Genomic DNA, 21,089 nt, shown 5'->3' with positions numbered 1-21,089 from the left:
TATATATATTGAAAGACTGTTGGGGAGTTTAAGGCAGGGCTTGGGGGGAGGAATCTGCTCCAGGGGTCGGAAGACCCTCTAAATAGGGGAGCTGTGAGTAGGGGAAGGGGTGCCCTGACCCCCTACTGCAAGATCTTGTGGTTTGTGCAAGAGCTTCTGGGACAGAAAAAGGGAGAGAGAGAGATCTGGTTCCTTCTGTCTGCTTTTTTTCCTGATTGCAAGGGTGCAATTAGGGTGCATGCTCCCCATTGCAAGGGGATAGTGGGGTTGGGGGTCCTCAGCCTGGAACTGGTAGGGGTCTCCGCTTTTGGAGCGTTGCCTTTGCTGATTTGCAAAGCTAGGGCGTTGTTTGGGGCGCCTGCGACTTTTTGAAGGCCTGCTACCCCGGGGAAGCGAATCTTCGGAGGGTGGGTGTTGTTTTTTAAGTAGATTTGGGGTTGGGGCACGGTTGGTGAGAGGGGTGCCCTAACCTGTGGGCCAAATTCTGGTTGAGGAACAGAGGAACCGGTGCTCATCCAGGGGAGAAGCTAGCAGTTGCTCTTGGGTTGAGGAACTGGGTGGTTCCGGATCAGAAATTTCCCTTGGCACCCGAATGATGCCTGCAAGAAGAAGTTCCTAGACGTGGTGATCCTTTGCGATCTTTTGTGATCCATTAAGCCACCCACAATGGCCTTGAGGGGACTCTGGCTCGTTGGCCACGAACAAGGGTCCTGCGGCACCGTGCTGTTTTCCAGGTAATACGCTGTAGTGAACCTACATAAGAGCTGGTCAGTATGTTCCTTTCACCACCCAGTGACTGGGTTTCCCTGCCCTCTCTCTGCCACTGTGAAGCAGAACGGCCTCTTGTGAGTTGAGCCATCGTGTAAGGAGCATCTCTGTAAGCGATGGGTCATATCTCGATGACAGAATGCCATGCTTTGCATTCAGAAGTTTCCAGGTTCAACCCTGGGCATCTGCAGTCAAAATACCGTATTTTTTGCTCTATAAGACTCACTTTTTCCCTCCTAAAAAGTAAGGGGAAATGTGTGTGTGTCTTATGGAGCGAATACAGGCTGCGCAGCTATCCCAGAAGCCAGAACAGCAAGAGGGATTGCTGCTTTCACTGCGCAGCGATCCCTCTTGCTGTTCTGGCTCCTGAGATTCAGAATATTTTTTTTCTTGTTTTCGTCCTCCAAAAACTAGGTGCGCCTTGTGGTCTGTTGCGTCTTATAGAGCGAAAAATACGGTAGATTGGGCAGATTCGATGAGAAAGACCCTCCTCCTCCGCCGCCTGAAACTTTGAAAAGCTGTTGCCAGTCAGAGTAGACATCATTGGGCTGGATGGGCGAATAGTCTGAACTGATGCAAAACAACCTCTGTGGTTGCTGTTCCTGCGTAGCCGTTCTCCTGCCCAGTTTCCCCCGGGGGTTGCCAGCTTGAGATAAAGACTGAGGATGATCTCCCTTAGAGGAACCAGCCCACCAATGACATTGTGACTTACTGTCATTTTGGTTTCCTAGCATGCGAGCCAAGGCATCTGAAAACAAAGGGCGTATTTACACTACATTCCCTCTCCCCAAAGATCTCAGGTAGTTTGGAGCGTCTGCATGGGATAGCGCTCTAACAAGCCCGAGCTACAATTACCAAGATCCTTTTCAAAAGTCATGGCAGTTAAAATTCTTCCTATACAGTAAGCCTGCAACGCATGCACATTTTGCATTCTGGGGACTGCGCCTAAAGCCAAAATCGCATATAGTCAAAAGACATTGGGTGCAATGGTGGGTAGGATTGCCAGAGACTTTTTTTCCTGGACATCCACCCTCTTTTTATTATTTGCACGTAAAGGTGAATGTGCATAAGTTAAATGTGCATACGTTGCGGGCGCACTGCATTGATAGTGGCTCCTCTGTGTGACGGATACACAGTACAGTAACATTGTATTTTGGGTGGTGAGGTACATTGGTGGGGCCCACAGGAGGCGATTATTTATTATCACCAATGTTTTTGTTCCAGGTCTATGCTTGGGAGTTTGCGTTGCGCAAGCATGGAGGGAATAACCAGGGGATTCCTAGCTCTCTAGTACAGCATTGTCTTCCTGAACAGGACCAAGAATGTGGTTGTCACCAGTTCAAGGCTGCAATCACAAAACCCTAGTGGCAGCTTGCTCTGTGTGTTTGTGTCTCAGCTGCTCCAAAGGCCAGTGTATTTGACTATGAGCTCTGCCTCCTCTCCAGCTTCATGGCTGGGAAAAAAGAGATTGGAGCTCATGGAGCTTAGCAGAAAACAGTGGAACACACTCAGTTGCAAGCAGAATCATGGAGCCCTTCCCCGCTTTTCCGGAGTGGCTATCGAGAATAGCAACACTCCGAACAATGCATAAAACTGGTTGGTGACGTGTTCCTCCATATTGCAGAGAAAGACCTCAGAAACCACATCAAGTGTCCTAAACATAATGTGTACTCTGCCTCCAATATTATACCATTTTCCTCCTGTTTCCCCACGGGGACCAAATTCTTGGCAACCTTGGGTGGGCTACTTGCCCTGGGTCCTGCATTTAAGGTAAAGGTAAAGGTACCCCTGCCCGTACGGGCCAGTCTTGACAGACTCTGGGGTTGTGCGCCCATCTCACTCAAGAGGCCGGGGGCCAGCGCTGTCCGCAGACACTTCCGGGTCACGTGGCCAGCGTGACAAGCTGCATCTGGCGAGCCAGCGCAGCACACGGAACGCCGTTTACCTTCCCGCCGGTAAGCGGTCCCTATTTATCTACTTGCACCCGGGGGTGCTTTCGAACTGCTAGGTTGGCAGGCGCTGGGACCGAGCAGCGGGAGCGCACCCCGCCGCGGGGATTCGAACCGCCGACCTTTCGATCGGCAAGCCCTAGGCACTGAGGCTTTTACCCACAGCGCCACCCGCGTCCCTGGGTCCTGCATTTACATAGGAACAAATGCCTTAGTCTGAGTCAGACCATTAGTTCACATAGCTCAGTATTGTCAACACTGTTTGGCAGCAGCTGTCTAGGGTTTCAGGCATGCTTTTGCATGGTGGAGGAGTGCGAGTGCCTCTCCAATCGCTAGGCATGTGACATTCCATAAAATATGTATGTGGCACATGGTTGTGTAGTCATGCAGGTACAGTGGTACCTCTGGATACGAACGGGATCCGTTCCAGAGCCCCGTTCGCATCCTGAAGCGAACTCAACCCACGTCTGCATGGGTCACAATTTGCCGCTTCTGCACATGTGCATGACGTCATTTTGACCGTCTGCGCATGCGCGAGCGGTGAAACCCAGAAGTAACGCATTCCATTACTTCCGGATTGCCGTGGAGCGCAACCCGAAAACGCTCAACTTGAAGCAACTTCAACCCGAGGTATGACTGTACCCAATTTTGCTTCCTCAGAAAGGAGGGGAAGAGTTTGCCTGGAGCGCCCATGTTATGGATGTGGGGAGAAGACGGGTCTGTCCCAGTATACAAAGTCGTGATGAGCATGTGAACATTGCACGCACTTTCACTCGCAGTTCTCTGTTACTTTCGCATGAGCATTGGGAGACTTAAAAAGAGAAACATAAAGAGCATATGCCAGTTCTGTAAAATCTCTACACAAACTGTGCTTGTGATTGTTGAGGTTCAGCAGTAATTGTAGTCTGCATTGTAGACTCAGGAATACTTCAGCCATCCTTCAGCCAAAATGGGAATTAGAGACAACAAATAAAAACCTTCCACCATGCCAGGTTCAAACACCGATTCCACATAATGCCAATTATCCCCTTTTGTTCATTCCTACTGTACTTTAAAGTGACACTGTCAACTTGATATTTGGAATTAAATTAATTTTGATGGGGGGAAATTGAGCTTCTGACAGTGGCGTCTTTTAAAAATAATTGCTGTACAACGTAGTAGTTAAATCCAATTGTTTAATATATAAAAAAAAGGTTTTTCTGTTCTCCCGTGGATATTACAAGGGTTTGATATTTCTTTTACTCCTCTGAATAAGGGGAGAATTAACTATGGAGCTGTAGTTAATAAAGGAAGATACAGAAGCAGTTGACAATCAGTTGACAAATCAGAGCCTACAAACAGCAGTAAAGGTTTCTCAAATTTAGGGGGCTGGAAACGGACATGAGCACAGAAACAAATGAATTGTCTGTTTTATTGGTAATAGAACTGTAAACAGGCAGGGCTCCAGGTTTACCAAAGTATTGGGTCACAACTCAAGCCTTGGAGTGCTTGCAAAGCCTCATTCCCCTGGGTATAGATAACATCTTGTGTGAAGCGGAACTTCAGATGAAGGCCTGTGTGTACAATGGCCTGATTCATGCTGTGATTTCTCCCCAGAAAAGGATTGTGCCAAAACAGCCATTGTGCGGATAGGTGTCTTCATGAAGCCTCCACCTCGCTTATGAATTGTAAAAGCAGCTTGGTGAACCAACCCCTTAGGAGTTGGGTCAGTTTGGTGCCATGCAGCTCAGACCTATTTGGAGCATGCAACAACAGCAACAACAATTTTATTATTTGTACCCCACCCATCTGACTGGGTTGCCACAGCCACTCTGGCTGGCTTCCAGCAGATAAAGAAACACAATAAATCATCAAACATTAAAAACTTCCATATACAGGGCTGCTTTCAGGTGTCTTCTAAAAGCTGTATAGTTATTTATCTCTTTGACATCTGCTGGGAGGGCGTTCCACAGGGAGGGTGCCACCACCGAGAAGGCCCTCTGCCTGGTTCCCTATAACTTCACAGTGGGGGAACTGCCAGAAGGCCCTCGGAGCTGGGCCTCAGTGTTTGGGCTGAATGTCTCAAGCAACATAATGTTAACTTTCCTGCAACCTGTGTGCTTCCACATTGCAGGCGTTACCCCACGGTTGAAAAGCGAGCAAAATGCCTCAACGGAGCAAGTTATGTGGCCGTGCCTGAAGACGGCCCTTTCCTTAAAGCGCTGCTTTTCGAACTGAGACTGGCCGATGAAGACCAGAGCTTCATAGAGCGTAGGGATGGCTGCTCCCGAATCAACAAGACTTCGGTCTATGCCCTTCAGACCGAAAGCGGCGAACTTTGGCCTGTGGTGGCCTTCCAGAAGAGCGGGTTGGTTTACGTCGGCCTCCCGTTGGTAGAGCAGCCCTTAGCACCACGCCCACCTCTCATCAGCATCAGCGGGGTCTCTCAGGCTTTTGCGGTCTTGTCGGGGCTGCTGGCTTTCATGAACTCCAGCCAGAAGAGCAAAGCAGAGAGGACTTCCAAAATTGGCCAGCTCCCAGGCTTGCTCATGCAGAGCTGTCCTCTTGGCACCCCGCTGGATATGAACTTGAACGGCTCGTCATTGGAAAGCAATCACGTTGCTCCAAGTAGCCATCCTCAGAAGCCACCAGCTTGGAGGACCAGCACGTACAAGGGAAAGCCTCAAGTTAATGTCTGCATTACTGAAAAAGTCAAGTCTGTGCAGTATGACAAAAGGGATGTGTCAGACATGTGGCAGGTTTATGGAACTGTAACTTGCAAGGTGAGACACTTTCTGGCGCAAATCTCTCTAACCTATTTGACACATGAATGCCCCTGGAAAAGCAAAAATTCAGCTCATTTTTATCTTGGCATATGGGGAAGCTGAACCTAATATTTTTAATGCTTCAGCATGCCGCAGAGGAAACGCTTCTTTTTTTAGATTTGTGAACTATACCAAACTGAAAATCCCGCTTTACAGATATGCTCTTGCGTATCTCCCTCCTAGTTTTGCTAGCTGAATAAAGAGTTAAAAGATGCCACTGCTAATTTCGATATCATTTTTCAGTGTTTAGATTTCATCCTGCAGCGCTTGCATTATTCATCCTCATAATAGCCCTGCGAGCTGAGAGACACTGTCTCAGTTCAGACATTGTAGGTTGTACTTGTAATAAATTATAATAGTAAGAATAGTAATGAAAACGATAATACAATTCTAGTTATAGTCAGCAACATCTGGAAGGTCGGAGGTTCCTCTTAAAGGGTAAAGGGACCCCTACCATTAGCTCCAGTTGTGACTGACTCTGGGGTTGCGGCGCTCATCTCGCTTTATTGGCCGAGGGAGCCAGCATACAGCTTCCGGGTCATGTGGCCAGCATGACTAAGCCGCTTCTGGCAAACCAGAGCAGCGCACGGAAACGCCGTTTACCTTCCCGTAGGAGCGGTACCTATTTATCTACTTGCACTTTGATGTGCTTTCGAACTGCTAGGTTGGCAGGAGCAGGGACTGAGCAACGGGAGCTCACCCTGTCGCGGGGGTTCAAACCGCCGACCTGATCGGCAAGTCCTAGGCTCTGTGGTTTAACCTACAGCGCCACCCGCGTCCCCGCTATTTTGGCTATTAACTATTTAAAGGGAAGCCTTTCCAGGAGGTTGTGAAGTGGGCCGTTCTCTAAGGAGGTCTGTTCCATTTTCATGGATAACTAGGGATGCTTTGAAGACTTCTCTTTCTTTGTCTTTGAAGTGCGACATCGAAGGCACGGCTCCCAACGTGACCATCAGCTTGAACCTCCCTGCCAACGGCTCTCCTCTCCAGGACATTTTGGCCCACCCTTGCGTTACGTCCCTCGACTCCGCCGTTCTGACTTCCAGCAGCGTTGACGTAATGGACGACTCTGCCTTCAGCGGGCCTTACAAATTCCCTTTAATACCTCCTGCAGACCCCTTCGACCTGTGCTTTTATACTTCCCAGGTAAGGCTGCACGATTTGCAATATTAATCTGGCAGCGGGGGTCAGGCACTTGCCAGAGTCGGTCCCCAGCAAGAGGCGCCAAGATCCCCTGGCCCTCCTCCTCGCTCTTCTCCCACCCTCTGGCCTGGTGAGGATGACCAAGTGAGCAGCAACAGCAGTGAGGATAAGGAGCAGCTGGCAGCACTGGTGATGAAGTGGTGGTGATCGGGACCTGATCCGGAGAAGGAAAGCGGGGGGGGGGGGGAGAGGGAGGATGGTGGCCATCTGTCATGGATGCTTTAGCTGTAATTTCTACATTACAAGGGGTGAACTGGGTGACTCTTGGGATCCTTTGCAAGTCTAAGATTCTATGAACAGGAAAGAATCTGGGCTGGCACACTTACCAGATTTATGAAGGCTGCAGAAGCAAGAGACCTGCCTGCCTGCCTGATCAGTTATCCATTTAAAAATACTTATCATATGTGCCCGTCTTGGCCTGGTTCATTTACCGTATTTTTCGCTCTATAACACGCACCCGACCATAACACGCACGTAGTTTTTAGAGGAGGAAAATCCGTAGGCATGCCACCCGTAGGCATTGCCTCCATAACACGCACAGACATTTCCCCTTACTTTCTAGGAGGAAAAAGTGAGTGTTGTGGTGCAAAAAATACGGTATTTACAGCATGGCACCACACAATGTGAAGTTTAAGGGTTAAAAGCAACACTTTTAAGCTGGGCGCTGTCAGACTGACACATCACAGGTGCAATATCATCAAATTATCAGTCCCGGTTAATAATCTTGCGCCCCTTTCCCGGACCAACTGTGGTTTCCGGACTGTTTTTAAATGCAGCCGCACGTACAGAGATTTACATCTATGGAAGGCAAAGTTACAATCACACCTTCCTGTATAATAACATGGTCTCTCATAACAAAGCCTGGTCTCTTCTCATCTCTGTCTCTCTCTGAAAGGAATCTGCAAGTTAGCAATGGCCCTCCATCTCATTACATGCTTTGAGTGTGGCACTGGGCAAGTTTTTGGCCTCCATCCTAGAAATCTTTCCAGCACCCTGTTGATCAGTGGTTTAGAGAATCTAGCTTGCAAATGAGTTGTTAATTCCTGTTTTCCATCAGAATTAAGCACTTTCTGCCTAATTATCTTACTGTTTAGCAATCAGAGAGTTTATATCTGACATCTGGACGCTGTCAACCCATTTTAATTTTATTTATTTTACTTTATTCTAGAATTTGCACTCTATCATGCCTTCAAAGAGGCCTCTGGGCAACTTGAAAACCTGCAACCATAAAAAAGCCCACAACCATCAATTGATAAAACGCATAAGAATGGTTTTAAAATACAGTGGTACCTCGCAAGAAGAAATTAATTCGTTCTGCGAGTTTTTTCGTCTTGCGAATTTTTCGTCTTGCGAAGCACGGATTCCCTGGGTATTAACGGTTTTAAGAAAAAGGAAACAAACTCGCAAGACGTTTTCGTCTTGCGAAGCAAGCCCATAGGGAAATTCGTCTTGCGAAGCAACTCAAAAAACGAAAAACTCTTTCGTCTTGCGAGTTTTTCGTCTTACGAGGCATTCGTCTTGCAAGGTACCACTGTATGAATATAAGGAATTCAACTCTCTTTCCTCCCGCTCAGGTGCCTGTTCCACCAATTTTGGGGTTTTATCAGCTAAAAGAGGAAGAGTCACAGTGGAAGTTCACCGTTCACCTGAAGCTTCATGAAAGTGTGAAAAACACTTTTGAGTACTGTGAGGCCCGTATTCCCTTTCTCAACAGGTGAGAATCATACAATTGTCCCCTCTTTTCTGGGAGTGGGATTTTCAAGAACCAACATGTTTCCCTCCTTGGGTGCAGGTAAAAGTTGTCGTTGGAACGAGGCTTGAAATAGAGCATAAATGTAAAGGGACCCCTGACCATTAGGTCCAGTCGTGACCGACTCTGGGGTTGCGGCACTCATCTCGCTTCACTGGCCAAGGGAGCCGGCGTACAGCTTCCGGGTCATGTGGCCAGCATGACTAAGCCGCTTCTGGCGAACCAGAGCAGCTCACGGAAACGCCGTTTACCTTCCCGCTGGAGCGGTACCTATTTATCTACTTGCACTTTGACATGCTTTCAAACTGCTAGGTTGACAGGAGCAGGGACCGAGCAACGGGAGCTCACCCCGTCGCGGGGATTCGAACCGCCGGCCTTCTGATCGGCAAGTCCTAGGCTCTGTGGTTTAACCCACAGCGCCACCCGCGTCCCGAAACAGAGCATAGGACAGATCATATCCAGCCCAGTGTTGGGAAACCACTGACCTTCCAGATGTTGCTCAGTGCTGCTCATCACAATGGGCAATGAGTAAGGACTGGACCAGCAGTTCACCTTTTACCAATATGATGGAAATGGGAGAGGTGTCTCCACTCGCCCTACAGCTGGAACAATTTATAACGGAGGAGTGTCGAAGGCTACTGCTTACATCGTCTGCTGGTGCAAATGTTTAATTTGCACCAAATTCACCTCGTACAGAAAGTGTGCACTGTTACCGGTTATTTAATGAAGGGGTTCCAGGTAAGCCCCAGGTTGCTGTAACGGGGTTTGTTCTTCTGTTGGCGACAGGGGACCCATTACACACCTGGAATACAAAGTTAGCTACGGCCAGCTGGAGGTGGCGAAAGAGAAAAGCTTGCTGGTTTGGGTCATAGGTAAGATAAAACCTATTCCCCCCCCCCTTTCCTACTGAAGGATGGCTGCTTACTGAACTTGTTTGAAAAGGCATCACAGCCACCTTGCTGGCTGCTCCATCCACTCTTGGGCCATGGGAAGATCAGCCAAGTCCTCATTAAAGCCTTTTCCCTCCCGGTGGGCTTTGCCAACCACGACTTCTTTTACTTCTCTAGCATAGAGTTGGTGGTCAAGAGTGTGAGCTCTGAACTCAGGCCAGGCATGCTCTCATCTCAGGCAAAAACTCACAGCGTCTGCGCATGCGCAGGTTGCGATTCGGCGCTTCTGCGCATGCACAAAGAGTGATTTAGCGCTTCTGCGCATGCACAACTGCTTAAACCTGGAAGTAACCCATTCCGGTACTTACGGGTTTTGGCGGTCCGTAACCCAAAAAAACACAACCTGAAGCGTCTGTAACCCGAGGTATGATGATAATAATAATAATAACAAACCTTTATTGTCACTACACCACCTGTGTGCAGTGAAATTAAACGAGCCCCCCTCCCCACCACATATACACTCAGTCTTGTTCGCGCTCTGTGTGCTTGTCGGAAGTCAATTACACCACTATTTTTTCCCATTCGGCAGCCCAACAGCCCATGGATAAAAACTGTTCTTTAACCTGTTGGTGCGGCTGACTATACTTCTGTATCTCCTGCCCGAAGGTAGGAGATTAAAGAAGTGCCGGCCAGGGTGTGAGTCGTCCCTAAGAATTTTCCTCGCTCTCCTGAGGCCGCGGTCTCCCGCGATGTCATCTAGCGAACTCCGAGGACAGCCCATGATGTCATGTGCGGCCAGCAACTCCTTGAATAGACTTGAGCAAATAATTCTCAGCACTCGGTCTGATTTATTTCACAGGCCTATTATGGTTCCCATTTACTCTGATTCCCACAAAAAGAGCTGGATTGTGCTTTATTAGCGTCCCTGATGTCTCACTTTGTGAACAATTTCCCAAGCTGCATTTGTCAGATACGGGACACTTAATTCTTGGAACTGCTTATTCTGATAATTGGGTTAGCCAAAATTTAAAACCTTGGCTCAGCCTCGGAAAATCTTAAATGGCACCTGAGGATATTTTCCTCTTGGTTGTCGAATTCCCTCTATGCCCTGCAGTCCCTTCCTAGGTTGCCTTTATGCAAACCACAAACAATTCTATCCGCCTCAGTCCTTCTTGCCTCCATCTGCAGTATGGGGATAAAAAATACTGACCTACATTATGAAGCTTGCTGTAAGGGGGACTGAAATAAACCTTAACAATGTGAAGCGCCTGGAATATTCCAATGTCAGGTGTCAATTCTAAATGATGCAATGTATTTATTTCAGCAATTTGTATACCACTTACACACAGTTGTCTCGGAGTAGCGTGCTGGTGAGCCAATACAATAAGACAAAAATGTCTTAAAATCAGAATTCAGTTAAAATGCCTGCCCAAAATTTTTTTTTTAAAGTAAGTTTTGAAGGTGCCGCATTTGTAAGGTGCCTAAACTTTGGAACTCCCTGCCTGGAGAGACCTGCCCAGGCACCTGCTAAAAACATTATTAGAAACAAGCTTGGAAAGTTGAGGAAATTTTAATCTGTTTCAGTATTTTAATTTTTGTACGTTTTAAAGTATGGCTGCACATTTTTCTTGGTTTTATTGTTTTCTCTTTTTGAAACCACTTTAATGTTGTGTGTGTGTGGTTCTTTTTTACAATCAAGCAGTGTATAAATTTTACGAAATAAAATAAACAAACAGGGAGGGGGTTCCGTCTGACCTCAACTGGAAGGGGGTTCCACAGAGCTCCTGCTGGTTATGAGCTGTGCATTCAAGCCATGGGGAACCACTAACAGTTATTCCTAAAATTCCTCCTCCTCCTCCTCCTCCTCCTCCTCCTCCTCCTCCTCCTCCTTCTTCTTCTTCTTCTTCTTCTTCTTCTTCTTCTTCTTCTTCTTCTTCTTCACAGCATTGGGGCAATATTTGCCTGTAAACTGGATTTAGGTCCAAAGCAGAGGTGCAGGTGTGGCCAGATCCATGTGTTTAAACCAGACAGGAAGTGGGGAGGGTGACTGATTTAAAGATCGATGGGCCGGGCTTCTTTCAGCCTTCGCTCAGGACTTAAAGTACCCCAGGTGGGGCTGCCCCAACAGTTCTTTCATGTTACGAGTGGTCCCTTTAGGAACTGGTTCTCATGGGCTCCAAATCTTGGGCTTCACCCCCCCCCCTTTCTTAGAAGTTGTAAAGGTAAAGGGACCCCTTGTTAGGATATTTCCGTTCCACCTTAAAAGGGAGCAGGATGTTTGCATAACAGCCTGCGTAAGTTCCTGTCTCACAGGATGTTTATGTTGTAAGTTCGTTTCGTTTTTGGTTTTTTTGCCTGAGCAGTCGGAACAGACGGTCATGCTTTTCTTTGTTCTGACCAATGCCTAATAAACTGTAAATATGCATGTTCTGCTCTCTGCTTGTGCAACTTCCTGCTGTGTGAATTCTGCTGATATAGTGTGCACTAAGCCTGAGGCTTAGTGTCGCTGAATTGCTGATATTGCCTGACTACGGGAGGTCGATGGATCGTCCAGCACCGAGCTTGGGGGCCAAGATGGACTTTATCTCCCTGGCAGTATCCCAACAACAGGTTTCGGGCCCAGATTCACGGCACTTGCAGGAGAGTAAGACTGCGACAGACTGCTAAGGTATGTGCTGGAAAAGTGAAAGTAGAGGCTATTCTGGATGCCGCGGAAAGGCCTTTGATGTCCGGCAAAGCCTAATTGGCCTGGGAGCCGAGCCAGAGGCATCGTGATTTATGGGCTGCCGAGATAAGAAGTCTTAAAAGGCTCACGGCTGAAGCAAATAGCTGAGATGGATCTTTTACAATCCTCTGAAGCTGCTGAGTGTCCTAAGTTAAATCGGGACAATTATCAGACCTGGGCTAAATGGTGTGAGAGTTTGCTGCGTCAGTTTGGAGTCTGGCATACTGTATTTGAACCCACTCCAGTTCCTCGGACAGAGAAATGGCAGGCCCAGGATTCGAGGGCCGTGGATGTTATAGTCTTATCCGTCTCTCTGGAGGAAATAAAGACGCTTGCTGGAAATCTCACGGCACGTGACATGTGGGATGCTTTGAAAAAGGCCCACCAGCCAATAATCCCAGCCCAGTGTTTGAATGCATCGGAGGTCCTGGCTGTTTCCCAGAATGCTAGTGAATGCAGGGATGCTGAGGGCACCGATTGCAAGCTGCAGGGGGAGAAGACTGCCACGTCATCCCAGGCAGCATTCCAGCCTCCAGGGGGAGCCAAGGAGTCGGCAGCTGAGAGCTCTGTTTCTCGTGAGAACCAAGGTCAGAGCCTTTGCAGAGGCCGGAAGACCAGATGTAAACAGAGCAAGATGCTTGCAGGTGGCCAGGAGCAGGGGGGCAAGTTGCAACAGCCCACGCCAGTGGAAAACAAGGCTATGTTTGCTGGCACAGCTCCACCAAAGGCTAAAGGCACGTCTGATGGCCAGGAGCAGGGGGGCAAGTTGCAAAAGCCCTCGCCAGTGGAAAACACGGCTATGTTTGCTGGCACAGCTTCACCAAAGGCTAAAGGCAAGCTGCAAAAGCCCACGCTGGTGGAAAACAAGGTTTTGTTTGCCAGCAAATCTGCTTCGAAGGGGAAGGCCAGGTTTATTGTTGACTCTGCGGCCACGCGCCATCTCACCAAAGACCGCCATCTGTTTGTCTCCTTCACACCTCAAGATGGAGAGGTCCAGCTGGCTGATGGAAGGACTTTGCAAGCTACAGGAGTTGGGACTGTGAAACTTGAAAGTCTGAATACGACCATTAGTAATGTTCTTTTTGTTCCAGGAGCTGTGGACAATTTGATAAGTGTACCACAGCTGACTGGGCGTGGTTTTGAAGTATCCTTCAAGAAGACTATCTGTGTCATCAGAAAAGGCAAAGAGGACATGTGGCATGCAAAGTTGATGGATGGTTTGTTCTGTCTAACTTATGATGACAATGGTGTTGCTATGTCTAATGCTGATACTTGTTGTGTTGCACAAACTAACAAGGTTCTTCATGCAGGTTGCATTCACGATGCACATCGCAGATTTTGTCACCTCTCTTGGCAAGCGCTAGCCAAGATGCCTGGGTTGGTTGAAGGTTTGGACATCAAACCTTGCAAATATCACATGAAATGTGTATCTTGTGCAGAGAACAAGGTGAAGGTTGCTCCGAAAGGCAAGGAGTCTAGCAGGCAGGCTTCCAAACCCTACCAGCTAGTTCACGCAGACCTGGTAGGTCCTCTAGCGCCCTCTTTGGGTAGAGCAAGGTACTTCATGGTTCTAATTGATTCTTTTTCCAGGTACATTCATGTGTTTATGCTCGAGCAGAAATCGCAAGCATTTCCTAAGTTCAAGGCATTCTGTGCTTGGTTGGAGAATGCTCACGGTAAACGTATTGGTTGTCTGTTTACTGATCGAGGCGGGGAATTCACTTCTCAGCAGTTTGAAGCTTTCCTGACTGAGAAGGGAATCCAGCATGACTTGTCAACGCCTAGATCGCCATGGATGAATGGGCTTGCGGAGAGAGCAAATCAAACGTTGCTGCAAGGAATAAAAACCTTGTTGCATGATGCCAACCTCCCTGAGAAGTTTTGGGGGGAGGCTCTCTCGAATTTGGTTTACACTTTTAATCGCAGACTGTCATCACCTATTGGCTGCACTCCCTATGAGAAAATGTTTGGTAAGAAACCTAATGTCAAGCACTTGAGAATCTTTGGTTCTGACATGTGGGTACACACCCCACAAAGCAACAAGCTTGGGAAGCGTGGGGCACATGGTTTGTTCATGGGGTACGAAAAAGGTGCATACAGGGTATGGATGACTAACTCTAAATCCATAAAGTTCACAAGGAGTGTTGAGTACAATCCTAAGTGGGGGGAAAATGTGGGAATTTTCCAGAGTTACCCAGAGGAGGATGAAGGTGATGTGAAGAAAGCAGATCATGCTGAGAAAGCTGAGGAAACGGAGGATGATGATGATGATGATGATGATGATGATCAGAGTTCGGATTCCAGTTCAGTGGGCGGCGCTGCTGCTGCTGTCAGTGACAGTGATGACACAGCAGACTACAAGAGCGCAAAGGCCTCAGTCAGACCATCTGATGAGTCTGACAATGAACTGGAAGAACCACTGTTCACCATTGGTCACTTTTCTCCTAAGAAAGAGGAGATGAGTCCAGAAGACTTGCGTCTGGTTCGCAGGTCTGAAAGGGCGACCAAAGGCAAACCTCCAAAGAGATTTGCTGATGAGTTTGCTAAGATGGCAACTGCTGTTCTTAGTAGCTCAGAGAAGGTGTGGGAACCTTCAAGCTTCAAAGAGGTCCAGGAGTTAACCTCTAAAGATGCTGAGCCTTGGCTTAAAGCCATGAAGGCTGAAGTTGATTCCTTGAACAGGAACCAAACTTGGGAGCTCGTACCGGTAGTCCCAGGAATGAGACTGGTTGGCAGCAAATGGGTCTTCAAGGCCAAGACAGACCAGAATGGCAAGGTTGTCAGACACAAAGCCAGATTGGTTGCCAGAGGTTTTTCACAGGTACCAGGGCAGGATTACCACGAGACCTACTCACCCACGGTCAAATATGAGAGCATTCGGCTGATGCTCAAGATCGCTGCGGAGGAGAAACTGCATGTTTCCCATCATGACATTAATACAGCTTTTTTGTACGGGATTTTGAACGAGCAGCTGTACATGCTTCCACCTGACGGGATGCAGATACAGAAGGGAATGGTCTGTAAACTGCGGAAATCCTTATATGGTCTCAAACAGAGTGCCAGGTGTTGGAACACAAAACTCACTGAAACGTTGCTTTCTCTAGGTTTTCACCAGGGCAAAGCTGATCCGTGTGTGTTTGTCAAGGAGGAGGGGCAAAACAAACTGTATTGTTTATGTTTTGTTGATGATCTTCTGATGTTTTGGAAGAATCAGGCTTTTTACCAAAGCACCCTAGCTCAGCTGAAGGAGCACTTTGACATGAAGGATCTTGGTGAGGTATCCAACTATCTTTCTCTGCAGGTGGAGAGGGACCAAGCAGGTAATTTTCTGGTACACCAAACACAGAAAATTGCTGACGTATTAACCAGGTTAAATTTGGTTGATGCAAACCCAGCAGACACACCGATGGTCACAGGTTACCAGGTAGACAGTACTGCTGAAGCGTTTTCTGACACAACGCTGTACAGATGCATTCTAGGCAAGTTGAATTTCATTGCTAGATGTTCGAGACCTGACATTGCTGTAAGCACTAACCTGCTTAGCAGACATGCTAACAATCCTACTGTTCAGGATTGGAAAGCTCTGAAGCGCATAGCCCGGTATTTGAAAGGGACTATGCACTACAGGCTGAGGTTCACCAGTCAGAAGACTGGAGGTCTTGAAATCTTTGCAGATGCAAGTTTTGGAAGTGACACCACGGATGGTACAAGCACTTCTGGAGTATGCTACATGTACAACCACTGCCTGTTTGACTGGTTGTGCAAAAAGCAGACGACAGTTAGCCTAAGTTCCTGTGAAGCAGAACTCAATGCTCTGTCATTTTCACTCATGGATTGTGAATGGTTGATGCAACTGTTTAAGGACATTGGGGTTTCTGTGAAATGTCCTATACAAGTGTATCAAGACAATAGATCTTGTTTGGCTTTGCTGAACTCGGAGAGTTGCAAGCAAAGGACCAAGTACTTGCAGATTAAACTACATCGTGCAAGAGAGTGTATTCAGAAAGGACTCATTCAGGTGTCCTACATGCCAGGAAATGAAATTCCTGCTGATCTGTTGTCTAAGGTTGTTAACAGAGAACAACTGAAGGTTTACGCACAAAGGTTGCAATTGGGTTGAACCACAGGTACTACAGGTTACACGGAAAGGGGGAGGATGTTAGGATATTTCCGTTCCACCTTAAAAGGGAGCAGGATGTTTGCATAACAGCCTGCGTAAGTTCCTGTCTCACAGGATGTTTATGTTGTAAGTTCGTTTCGTTTTTGGTTTTTTTGCCTGAGCAGTCGGAACAGACGGTCATGCTTTTCTTTGTTCTGACCAATGCCTAATAAACTGTAAATATGCATGTTCTGCTCTCTGCTTGTGCAACTTCCTGCTGTGTGAATTCTGCTGATATAGTGTGCACTAAGCCTGAGGCTTAGTGTCGCTGAATTGCTGATATTGCCTGACTACGGGAGGTCGATGGATCGTCCAGCACCGAGCTTGGGGGCCAAGATGGACTTTATCTCCCTGGCAGTATCCCAACACCCCTGACCATTAAGTCCAGTCATGACCGACTCTGGGGTTGCGGCGCTCATCTCGTTTCATTGGCCGAGGGAGCCGGCGTACAGCTTCTGGGTCATGTGGCCAGCATGACTAAGCTGCTTCTGGCGAACCAGAGCAGTGCATGGAAACGCTGTTTTTCCTCCCACCGGAGCGGTGCCTATTTATCTACTTGCACTTTGACGTGCTTTCAAAGTGCTAGGTTGGCAGGAGCTGGGACCGAGCAACAGGAGCTCACCCCGTTGCGGGGATTCGAACCTCCAACCTTCTGATTGGCAAGCCCTAGGCTCTGTGGTTTAACCCACAGCGCCACCCGCGTCCCTTCTTACAAGTCTTACATAAATGCTATTGCTATTGTTACAACTCTGAAACCTTTCTTTTTCCTTCAAAGGACAAAAATTCCCCAAGTCATTGGAAATATCCCTTTCTGGGACTGTCGCTTTTGGCGCCTTGAATCAGGAGCAGCAGATTGACCCTGTGTGTACTGGAAACACCACTTACATCAAAGTAAGTTGTCAGCTTCAAGAGAAGCTGGGTCATAATTGTGCAGTTGTGTGTTGTCGTCGCCCCCCCCCCAAAAAAAATTGATGGACTTGGGCACTGTTTTCATCAAGAAACTTTGTAAGGGCCTTCAACCTGGATATGGGTGGATGTTAGGAAACAAGAGGGCATTTTCTGTTCCTGTCATCCAATTCTACTCACTTATGTGCAGGAATACCGAAACAGTTCAAGGGGTGTGAGAGCCTTCACTAGCTGTAGGAAGTAACCTCCTTGTGCAAAGATTAAGTAAAGGTAAAGGGACCCCTGACCATTGGGTCCAGTCGTGACCGACTCTGGGGTTGCGCGCTCATCTCCCTTTATTGGCCGAGGGAGCCAGCGTACAGCTTCCGGGTCATGTGGCCAGCATGACTAGGCCGCTTCTGGCGAACCAGAGCAGCGCACGGAAATGCCGTTTACCTTCCCGCCAGAGCGGTCCCTATTTATCTACTTGCACTTTGACATGCTTTCAAACTGCTAGGTTGGCAGGAGCAGGGACCAAGCAACGGGAGCTCACCCCGTCGCGGGGATTCGAACCGTCGACCTTCTGATCGGCAAATCCTAGGCTCTGTGGTTTAACCCACAGCGCCACCTGCGTCCCCGTGCAAAGATTAGATACACCATATTTTCCCGTGTATTAGACGAGGTTTTTTGACTCAAAAATCATGTCAAAAAACTAGGGTCGTCCAATACACAGATAGTGGCATTGGGGGCGGGGGAGAAGCGGCACACCAGCCGGTTGGGAGCGCAACTTTCTCCGATGTCGCTGTACGCGGGAAATGATCTAAGGAGTGTTTCCTGCCCGCAGCTGCGTGGGGGGAGAAGCTCAACAACTTTGGGCCATCTCCTCTCATTTTCTTAAAATTGAGTCCCCAAAAATAGGGGGGGGTCTTATACATGGGGGCGTCGTATAGACGGAAAAATACGGTATATTCTACCTAGTCGATGGGGACAGGGAGGTGTTTGAGCAGAGGATCTGTACATCTTACTGTTTTCTGCTTTGCTGCGCTTAGCTTTATTTTAGAATCCTGGATTTCACGCTTACCGGATGTTACACAGACCCGCATTCCATCCAGGTCTTTTCCTCAGGAAAACCAAAGATCAGTACAGGTGAGCGGGGTCACATCTGCCGCTGGTTTTACGTTAAAACAGAAGGACACCTTTAGCAAGGTGTAAATAGGTGAACTTGCCTTGGGGCCTCCATTTCAAAATTACCTTCTGCAGAATTTATCATTATTGTTATTAATTAAATTTCTACACCACCCGTCGTGCGATGATCACGGTGCAGTTTGCCGTATAAAAACACAAAAATGCAACAGAAATAATAACACACACACAGTTTAAAGGGCCATAGATTTAATTAGCCAAAAGCCTGGGAGAAAAGGAAGGATTTTGCCCATCGCTTAAAGATATATAATGAAGGTGCCAGGCGCATCCTCCCTGGGGAGAGCATTCCACAAGCAGGGAGCCACTGCAGAGAAGGCCCCGTTCTTGTGTTTCAACCCTCTGGACCTCTCGAGGAGCGCCACACGAAGAAGGGCCTCAGATGCTGATTGCAGGGTCTGGGTTAGTTCATATGGGGAGAGGCAGTCCTTAGGTATTGTGGTCCTGAGCCATTTAAGGCTTTATAGGACAAAGCCAGCACTTTGAATTGGGCACCTGCCACCCATCTGGTCTAGGGAACTGCTCACCAACAGAGTCACGGTCTTACCTGGATTGAGCTTCAGTTTGTTGGCTCTCATCCAGTCCGTTACCGAGGATAGACATCAGTCCAGCGCTTCCACTGCCTCACCTGCAGATGTAAAGGAGAAATAGAGCTGTGTGCCATCAGCATATTGCTGCCAACATGCTCCAAAATGTAGCTTTCAACTATATGATTTATTTATTATGTCTAGTATAAACATGTTTTTTTTAAATTATGACATTACAAGCTCAAATGTATTTTAATCATTTGTGTGTTTTGAGATATTGTATAGTAGCTTATTTCTCTCTCTCTCTCTCTCTCCCTCCCTCCCTCTCTCTGTGTGTCTGTGTGTGTTTATTTTAAATTCAGCTCGAGAATTGCTTTCTTCAGATTACTACATCTGGAATTCCAAAGCCCCGGCACCTGTAGTGTATAGAACTTTACTTTTCTAATTTTCCCTCAATTTTGTACTTGAAATGGGAAAAAAGTACTGAAATGTTTTAACTGATCTGTTCATTATTTAAGACCATGTTTGAGGGGGGGAAACAACAAACATCCTTATTTCGCTTAAACGTTGTTTATTGTTTTGTGAGCCCACACACCCCTTTTGTAGCTACCTGTAGCCAACGACATTGTAGGCTTTCTTTCACCACCAACACATCATCAATGGTCTGCAACTGGTCCTCCTGCCTTTCTAGAAATCCAAATATAGGAGTGCTGTGGAGTGGGATCTTTATTAGGGGGGGCAAGCTTTTGCAGGTGCTGTGGACCTTAGTGTCATAGCCTTTTTAACCTCCTGTTGAGCACAACCATCTATCCTCTTTGGCCAAGCCCATTTGTAAAGCAACCTGTATGAAGTAATACTTTTTTTAAAGTAACTCCGTGCGTGTGCAGAGTGCCTTTCACTCACCACTGAGCAACTGTAGTCTGGCGCTGTACCACTGGAATTCTAGAGCTGGCCTTCCTTCCAGGGCTGTTCATCCATTGGGAAAGGCAGAGCAAAGTATTTGATTCACGACTCAATTCGTGCTTCTTGAAATGGATCTTTAAATCCTGCAAGCCTAAAGGTAACACTACAAGCCTATTACATTAGTCGGTGCAAGTTGACAAGGGGTGAAATCCTTTTCCAAAGGTCACAGTGCAGCTTACAGCATAAAAACACAAAATGCATAACATAATGAGAAACGGTTGCCCCCGCTCCCCCATTTAAAAGGCTGTAGATTGTCAGATGCTGCTGCAAAACATTCTGACCACCTTTAACAGCTTCCAAGCTCCTTTTCCATATACAGTGGACGCTCGGGTTGTGAACATGATGCATGCGGGATGCAGGTTGTGATTCGGCGTGTCTGCGCACCCGCAAAGCACAATTTAGCACTTCTGTGCATGTGCGACCGCCGATACCCGGAAGTAACCCGTTTCTGTACTTCCGGGTTTCAGCAGTCCGCAACCCAAAAAAATTCAACCTGAAGCGTCTATAACCTGAGGTATGACTGTAAACCCAGCAAGCAGAAGAACAAACTATTCCAAATTTAGTGGAACAGAGAAGTCACAAAAGCTGCATGCTAATTCTGCATTTTAAAAAATTATTCACTGGTATCTTCAGGAATACAGGAAACGGTTTCAGCAGGCTGTTGGGATAAATGGGCAAAATTGCAAAAGGTGGGGGGGAACTTTGGGACCCTGGAGAGTAGCACAAAAGGAGAGACAAACAGCACCTTTCATCACCAGGCACAATGGCCTGACTTTTGTTTAACTGTGTTGCTGTGTGATAAATAAGATCAGTGATTGTGTATGGGGAGAAGTTTCAAAAACTATAATTTGAAAAACTGCTCAGGTTGAGATACCAATCTGACGGCTGGTTCAGCATCATAAAGAGGAGATTGATTAGTGCAAGCCATGATGCTCGGCCAAAAAAAGACTGCCTGGCAAAACTTCTGAAAGGACAGCCAGGGTGTGCTGAAATTAAAACCCCCTGTTTCTCAAAGATACCATCTAGGAGATACCACCTGTATGCAGACATTAGTTTGCTTCTTGGTAGTTAGAATATGTGTGTATAACACTGTGTACGCACATGCGGACAGAAGAGCCTGGCCTCCCTGCCTTCTGGGGGAGAGAGTTCTGTGAAGAAGGACTTCTGTTATCTGTCCTGAATCATCCATCATTCAACTCCATCGGATGTCCCTAGTGTTACGAGAGGGAGAAAAACCTGACCTACTTTCTCCACATACAGTGGAAC

The 21,089-nt window shown here is 47.5% G+C and overlaps 1 protein-coding gene across 2 annotated transcripts; it reads left to right on the top strand.

Moving 5' to 3' along the window:
* Nucleotides 1-130: 130 nt before the first annotated feature.
* Nucleotides 131-19,357, top strand: AP5M1 (adaptor related protein complex 5 subunit mu 1). Of its 2 annotated transcripts, XM_053392761.1 has the most exons (8): nucleotides 131-734; nucleotides 4,831-5,479; nucleotides 6,440-6,667; nucleotides 8,299-8,438; nucleotides 9,261-9,346; nucleotides 17,024-17,139; nucleotides 18,183-18,279; nucleotides 19,223-19,357. In XM_053392761.1, exons 1-8 carry the CDS (start codon nucleotides 667-669, stop codon nucleotides 19,303-19,305), a joined length of 1,467 nt encoding a protein of 488 aa, XP_053248736.1. In that variant the 5' UTR covers nucleotides 131-666; the 3' UTR covers nucleotides 19,306-19,357. The 2 variants fall into 2 exon arrangements, with proteins under 2 accessions (XP_053248736.1, XP_053248824.1); XM_053392849.1 differs by lacking the exon at nucleotides 18,183-18,279.
* The last annotated feature ends 1,732 nt before the right edge of the window (nucleotides 19,358-21,089 follow it).

The sequence above is a fragment of the Podarcis raffonei genome, chromosome 1 (genome assembly GCF_027172205.1).
Source record: "Podarcis raffonei isolate rPodRaf1 chromosome 1, rPodRaf1.pri, whole genome shotgun sequence".
NCBI lineage: Eukaryota > Metazoa > Chordata > Lepidosauria > Squamata > Lacertidae > Podarcis > Podarcis raffonei.
The sequence above is the reverse complement of the archived record's forward strand: the minus strand, read 5'-3'. Positions and strand labels throughout refer to the sequence as shown.

What these genes read in the sequence shown, in the direction of transcription:
- AP5M1 (XM_053392761.1), top strand. Translation starts at nt 667, where the DNA reads ATGGCCTTGAGGGGACTCTGGCTCGTTGGCCACGAACAAGGGTCCTGC. An exon ending in CGTATTCCCTTTCTCAACAG is followed by an intron (nt 8,439 to 9,260) that starts GTGAGAATCATA and finishes TGTTGGCGACAG; the next exon opens with GGGACCCATTACACACCTGG. An exon ending in AAAACCAAAGATCAGTACAG is followed by an intron (nt 18,280 to 19,222) that starts GTGAGCGGGGTC and finishes TTTTAAATTCAG; the next exon opens with CTCGAGAATTGCTTTCTTCA.